The sequence below is a fragment of the Octodon degus genome, unplaced genomic scaffold (genome assembly GCF_000260255.1).
Source record: "Octodon degus isolate 3935 unplaced genomic scaffold, OctDeg1.0 scaffold00002, whole genome shotgun sequence".
In the NCBI taxonomy this organism is placed as follows: domain Eukaryota; kingdom Metazoa; phylum Chordata; class Mammalia; order Rodentia; family Octodontidae; genus Octodon; species Octodon degus.
The window spans coordinates 12,319,379-12,326,397 of record NW_004524578.1 but is presented as its reverse complement, the minus strand read 5'-3'; the positions used below and the strand labels follow the sequence as shown (position 1 = coordinate 12,326,397).

General features: G+C 42.6%; 1 protein-coding gene across 5 annotated transcripts in view; it reads left to right on the top strand.

The window, feature by feature from the left end:
• Chd2 (chromodomain helicase DNA binding protein 2) overlaps window positions 1-7,019 on the top strand; it is a 152,612-nt gene that overhangs the window by 26,344 nt on the left and 119,249 nt on the right. For all 5 annotated transcript variants that reach the window (XR_002820119.1, XR_002820118.1, XR_002820120.1 and 2 more), the window contains exons 3-5: window positions 529-760; window positions 2,471-2,557; window positions 4,497-4,558. Coding sequence is in view for 1 of the 5 variants with exons in the window: in XM_023710091.1 (XP_023565859.1) it covers window positions 529-760; window positions 2,471-2,557; window positions 4,497-4,558 (381 nt within the window). In the remaining 4 variants the exon portion in view is untranslated. The remainder of the gene's footprint in view (window positions 1-528; window positions 761-2,470; window positions 2,558-4,496; window positions 4,559-7,019) is intronic.

Genomic DNA, 7,019 nt, shown 5'->3' with positions numbered 1-7,019 from the left:
GGGAGTAGTATCATCTATCTTTAGTCTTAATGAGACAGCTGGTCTCCACGAATCAGCTGGTACATGGGATCATAGAAACTCAGGAAATGGTGACAACGTGGATATGGACAGTGATAGTAACATCATTTGTAATAGGAAAATATAAAAGTGAATTTGAAGATTCTGGTCTTTTTTCTTTTTTTTTCTTCATCTTTTTGAGACAGAATCTCATTATGTAGTTCAGGCTGGCCTTGAATTTATTGTGTATCCAGGCTAGTCTCAATCCTCTTGACTCAGCCTCCCGAGTGCTGAGATTACAGGCGGGCACCACCATGCCTGATCCATCATTTTTTGTCCTTGTTTTGGTATTGGGAATTCAACTTGTGACCTCGCACTTGCCAGGAACTATCTTCTTGGCCCATGATTTTGCATTGTTATCTGCTGATATTTTACCATGAGGGTGAAAAATTTTTTTTTTTTTTTGTATGGAAGTTCTTAAATGTTTTTAAACATCTCTGTGTTTGTCTCTTCTTTCCCTTGTAAATTAAGTCGTTCAGGCTCTGAAGAAGCTTCGGGCTCTGACTCTGGCAGCCAATCAGAAAGTGAGCAGGGAAGTGATGCCGGAAGTGGGCATGGCAGCGAGTCAAATAGCACGTCTGAATCTTCGGAGAGTCAGTCTGAATCTGAGAGTGAGTCCGCAGGCTCCAAATCACAGCCAGTCCTTCCAGAAGCCAAAGAAAAGCCAGCGTCTAAGAAGGAAAGGATAGCTGACGTGAAGAAGGTATCATCATTGTCATGTTTTTTCTTTTTTGAGACAGGGTGTTCCTGTGCAGTTCAAGCCAGCTTTGAACTCACTTTGTAGCCCAGGCTGGCCTGGAGCTAAGAGATCCTCCTGCCTTCGCCTCCTGAGGACTGGGATTATAGATGTGCCCCACCATGGCCAGCCTTGTTTGTTGCTTTTTGAGACAAGAGTCTCACTTTGCAACCTGGGCTGACCTCTGGTTCTCCTGCCCTGAGTCTGGGATTAAGGCGTGCCCCACCATGTCTTACCTTTTCTTCTTTTTTCTTGGTACTGGGTATTGAACCTAGGCATTTTACACTGAGCTATACCCCGCTTTTTCTTCTTTCTTTTTTTAATTGTGAAATACTCTTCAAGTCCTTAGGTTGACAGCAGTGCTGGGCTCAAGTTTGTGATCCTCAGTCACCTCGCCCAGCTGCCTTAGGGAATTTAAAATTCATGAAATACTTTGCCTTTCGTGGAAGTGCTTACTGTCTTAATTTCAGTGATGGGTAAATTGCGTACTTTTAAAAAAAAATTTAAATTAAATTTAATTTTTTTGTGGTGCCGGGGATTGAACTCAGGACCTTGTGCTTGCCAGGCAAGTGCTTAATCAACTAAGCCATCTCGCCAGCCCAAACAGTGTACTTTATAGTACAATAGATTTTTTTTAAAAAAATGTACTTAGTACAGGGTGTACAGGGTCTCAACACACAAATCAGATTCATAGTGATTCTCCTCTTTTTAGCCTTCCCAGTGCTGGGATTACAGGCATGTGCCACCATGACAGGACTTGGTCCCTGGCTCAGTGGGTGCGGCATGTGGTACCAGGGATGGAATCCTGGTCCCTGTGCTTGCCTAAGCAGGCACTTAGTCCACTGAGCTATCTCTCTGGCCCTGAAAGGTTTTTTTTTTTTTTTTTTAAATTGTTTTGATACCAGGATCAAATGTAGGACTTTGCTGTCAGGCAGGCGCTTATGCTGCTGAGCTATCTCGGTGTCTACAAGGCATTTTATACTTTGTGTCTTGGGAATGCCTGTTCTTTTTTGATTTTGTTTTATCTTTTGAGACAGTATTTTGTTACAGTAGTTCAGTCTTTTTTTTTTTTTTTTTGGTGGGGGGGACCGGGGATTGAACTCAGGTCCTTGTGCTTGCCAGGCATTAGTCTGGTTTTGAACACACTATATAGCTTGGGCTGGCCTTGAACTCACTGTGATCCTCCAGCCTCAGCCTCCCAAGTACTTGGATCATAGGCTTACACCACCACGCTTGGCTCTCTGGTGTTTTTTTTTTGTGATGGTGCTTTTATCTCATAAATGAAACTAGCAGAATAACCCCTTTTGAGACAGGGGCTTGGTTTGCGCAGTTCCGGCTGGCTTTGTGCTCACTTTTGTTAGCCCTCAGGCTGATGTCGAACTCACAGTGATCCTCCTGTCTCAACCTCCTGAGTGCTGGGATTACAGGCATGTGCTACCAAGCCCAGTTCAGGGCCAGCACGGTGCACCCGGGATTTCAGGTTTGCATGGCATGTGGGTCCAGGGATCAAACTCAGGACCTTGTGTTTGCCAGGTAGGCGCTTAGACCGCTGAGCGATCTCCCCAGCCCCAGAACAACCCTATTGATGCTTAGTTACTTGAAAAACTGTTCTAATAATGAAAATAGTAAATGAGGATAAGGAAAAAAAGATTGATACATGATCTATTAATTTTGTAGATGTGGGAAGAATATCCAGATGTTTATGGAGTCAGACGGTCAAACCGAAGCAGACAAGAACCATCACGCTTTAGTGTTAAGGAAGAGGTAAGAGAACAATGTTCAAGGGGTGTGTGTGAATTCCCTGCCCTGCCTCTTCTTTTGACCCTGGAGTGTGTCCCTGTTAGCTTGGCTGAACTTCAGGCGTGGGAGGTGGTGAGCAATGGGCGCTTTCTGTGAATAGGCACAGGAAGTCAGGATTTTAAATAAAAGAACTGTATCAAAAATATCCTAGAGGTATCTACTTCCAAAATATCTGCAAAACTATCTACTTCAGTAGAGTATGCATAGAACTGGCCCTAAATTTTTGTTTTCTAATCTTTTATAGTGAAGTTGACTATAGCAAGAAGTTGATTTTTTGAAAATCTGCTTTCTAAATTGAGGTGTTTTTTTCTTTTTTTGGCACCAGGGATTGAACTCAGGACCTTGTGCTTGCCGTGCAGGTGCTTATGCCACTAAGCTGTCTCCCTGGCCCCAAATTGAGATTTTTTTTAAAATTAGTAACTTGTTTGGTGAATAATGGGAATAGCTTTGGACTTATTCCCAAGAAAGGAAGAAGGCGAGAATACTAAACTCAGATGTTATAATGTTATGTAGTAAATTTGGTTTCCTAGATCATTTGTAGTGTGAGATGAAAAGGTTTGTTTCCAACATATTTGCTATCTGATTTTGTTAGATTGGATAGGTTGGTTTCTTCTTTCTTCTCTCTCTTTATTTTTTCATTTTTTTGAGAGAGGGTCTCACTGTGTAGTTCAGACTGGCCTTGAACTCAGAGATCCTCTTGCTTTAGCTTCTTAGTGCTGAGATTACAGACATGTACCACCATGCCTGACAGCTTGGTGACAGGTTTGCTGCCCTGAAGAATCAGACTTCTTTCACCTTTCTCAGATTGTGGGTTCTTGTCTCTGTGTTAGGGTTATTGAGTAGTCTGAGGTGATACTCGTTTCTTAGTAAGGTGTCCCCTTCCTATCTTCTTAGAAGGACTTTGTGAGTCTTAGCTATAAAACATCTTCATATGAAAGTTAAATATTGATATTTCAAAGGACAGTGGGTTGGGTGTGGGTTTTTAGTAAATAGGCTTTAAAAATCGAATTTACCCACTCAGTGCAATGCATGTTTGATATTTGCTATCGACTGACCTCTGATGTCAAGTGACCTCTGGTTTGCCTTTGCTTTCCTTGAGTAGCCATACTGAATGAGACTGGCTGTAGCCAATTACAGAGTTGTATACATCTTTCCCTGTTTATTATATATTAATAGGGCATGAGACTAATGGTGGTAGTTGCCATTTTGCTTAATTTTGGGGGAGGAACTGGTTCAAATTTCAGTGCCTAAATTGTTCTTGGCTTATTAGTACTATTAGCAGAGAGCACTTTCGGCTTATGATTGAACTGTGCTGGAACTTGCTGCTGAATGTCATGAGGAGCTGGTGCCTGTATGGCACACTACTACTAGATATAGCATGTTTATTTTGTAGTTTACATGTGCAGTATCCAATATGGTCACTAGCAGTCACAGGTCGCATTTAAAATTGATGTAAATGAAGTAAAATTTAAGTACAGTCCCTCATTCCTGTTGTGGCTGGCTACTGCTGTGTCAGATGTTGCAGGTAGTGTGACACGTATGTCACTGTAGAGAGTTTTACTGGATGTTACTGTTCTGGAAATTGAGCTTAAATGAATACTACCTTGCTTGAGAAATAACTCAGTGATGCAAAAACACATCAGCCTTTTTTATTCTGCCTCATTAGGGATGGAGCTGGGACCCTGCTTGTGCAGGACAAGTGCTCCCCCATGGGCTGCAACCCAGCCTTACAGACAATACATTTCAAAGCAAAGAGTGACCTCTACCCGAGCTTGAGCTCAATTTTTTTCTCTGAAATTTTGAATTGAATGTGCTGTATTGAATAGATTGTTAACCAGGAGATGGCATTGTCCCAAAGAACTGTGAATTAAAGTCTGTAACCGTTTCTCCCCTCACACTGAAGGCCAGTAGCGGGTCTGAGAGTGGGAGCCCAAAACGAAGAGGCCAGAGGCAGCTGAAGAAACAGTAAGTCTTTCCTGGGGGAATGATGGAATCTGGTAGCGTCTTGAGCATGCTGGCGTTTCCAGGCCAGGCTTGGTCACAGCCTGCAGTGCGAGCCAGGTCCCGAGACAGCGTCTGTGCGGCGAGCTTGGCCCACTGTGTGCTGCTGTGCACACTGCGGCGGCAGCAGTGGGGCTGCCTGGGCTCCTCACTTAACCTGAGGGTGGGGCCTGGGCTGGCCTGTCTGCCTGCTTCTTCCAGTTCTCACATTAGTGCAGTTAGTTTTTTCTTAAAATGTAAATTAATACCAAATGAATCTGTACTTGGTATTGTGGTTAAATAAGGAACGGGTTTAAAATTGCCATTTTTTTCATATTCATTGGTTTTAGTTTTGTCATGACCTTGTTATATTGGCGGGTACCCATTTTGGTACGAAATTACTTCCTATTGTCAGGCCTGGTGGGGCATCCCTATAATCCCTGCACTTGGAAGGCTGAAGCAGAAGGATTGCTGCGAGTTCGAGGCCACCCTGGGCTACATAGTGAGTCTAAGACCAGCCTGGACTATATAATGAGACCTTGTCTCAAAAAAAGCCCCCCAAAACCAACAAATTCCATACTGTTGTTTCCATATAATAAATACTGTAGTTCATGAGCCAAAAATAAATTCTTGGCCTTAATGTGAAAACATAAATATACATGGTGAGAAAAATTATTTTTAGTATCTTTTCTGGAGAAGGTATCGTCGTGTGTACTGTAGGAATTTGATAGGTCCTCTTAGAAAAGTTCAGCTACTCAGAACCTTGCATGCCACCTCAGGGATTCTCATGTTAAATAATTATCTTTGGCTTTCATAAAGAGATGCCTTTACACAGTCTCCGATTCTAAAATATCTAAGGGAAATAATTTGAGCTTTAAAAATCCATTTCCTTATCTATAAAATAGTCATACCGATTCTTTCTACAGTTATAAGGAACTCTGCAAGGATTTTGTGACATTAAGTGTAGATGATTAAACTTTACAGAAAACTCAAGTATTTATATTCTGTTGTGGTACTTCTGGTTTGAAGCTTTTATTCTGTCTGCATCTCACGATCAGGGTGGATACTCTACTTGCTGCTGCTCTGGTGGCCTTGGGTGGGATGTCCATGTTGACCAGACCTTGGGGCACTAGCTCTTGTTCTCTGCAAGGCCCTGGCGTGCTGGTCTGAACAGCTGTGGCACAGCGCCGTGTGAGCAGGTAGAGCTCAGAATAGGAGACTCGGGGGATGTTTTCATGCATAGCACAAGGAAAGCCTTCTGAAACCTGCCGGTTTGGATTCACAGAGTGTTTAAGATGATTTTTAGAATGGAACTGTGTTTTAAACTATGTGTTTTTATTGTTGTTTTTGGTGAGGGTGGTGCTGCTAACTGAACCCATGGTCTGTGCAAGCTAGCTCAGTTGCTGCTGTCCCAGTGAATTCCTCCTCCAGCCCAAGGTTTTTAAAGAAATTAGTTTCCAATTTGAAAGCAAGAATAAAAGTAAGATACAAAGAATATCTTGTGTGCTGATCTTTTTTTTTTTAAAACATTTATTTATTTAGTGTGTGTGTGTGTGTGTGTGTGTGTGTGTGTGTGTGTGGCCAGCTCAGCCCACCAGGGGGCGGGGCTGGCTGGCATGTGGTGCTGGGGGATTGAACCGTGGTCCTTGTGCTCTGCCAAGCTTGTTCCAAGTAGGTGCTTTAGACCACTGAGCCATCTCGCCAGCCCCTTGTGTGCTGATCTTATACCTAAAAAAGATTACCTTTTTTTGCCTCATTCACTTTTTAAAATTTTTTTTGAACTTTTTTTCCCCTTCCTTTTTATGTATTTTAGTATGGGGTCTACAGGGTCTCACTATGTAGATAGGACTCGTAGTGATTCTCCTGTTTTCATCCTCCCAAGCATTGGGATTACAGGCATGTGCCACCAGTCTCTCATTCGATTCTTAAAAAATATTTTTTAAATAATAGATATTGTTGTGGGCTCCACCCACTTTCCTTTCTTCCCCACATACACGTACACATCTCAGCTGTTTGAGATAAAGTTCTCTTCTAGTTTCTGTGTAAGTGGTGTGTGTGTGTGTGTGTTTGTCATTTTGAGCCAGGGTCACGTATTAGTTCAGGCCGCCCTTGAGCTTACTTTGTAACCGAGGCTACTCTTGAACTAGCAGAGATCCTCCTGCCTCAGCTTTCTAAGTACTGTGATTACAGGCCTGTGCCACCACACCTGGATTTTAAAAAGGTTTTATTTTTTTTTGGTACTGAGGATCAAACTTGGGACCTTGTGCTTGCCAGGCAGGTGCTTATACACTGAGCTATCTCCTTGGCCTAAGGTGGGTATTTATTTAACAGTAAGGCTAGTTTCAACCTTCTTTTTTTTTTTAAATGAACAGTCAGGGGCTGGAGAGATGGCTCAGTGGTCTAAAGCACCTACTTGGAACAAGCTTAGCAAAGCATCAGGGACCAC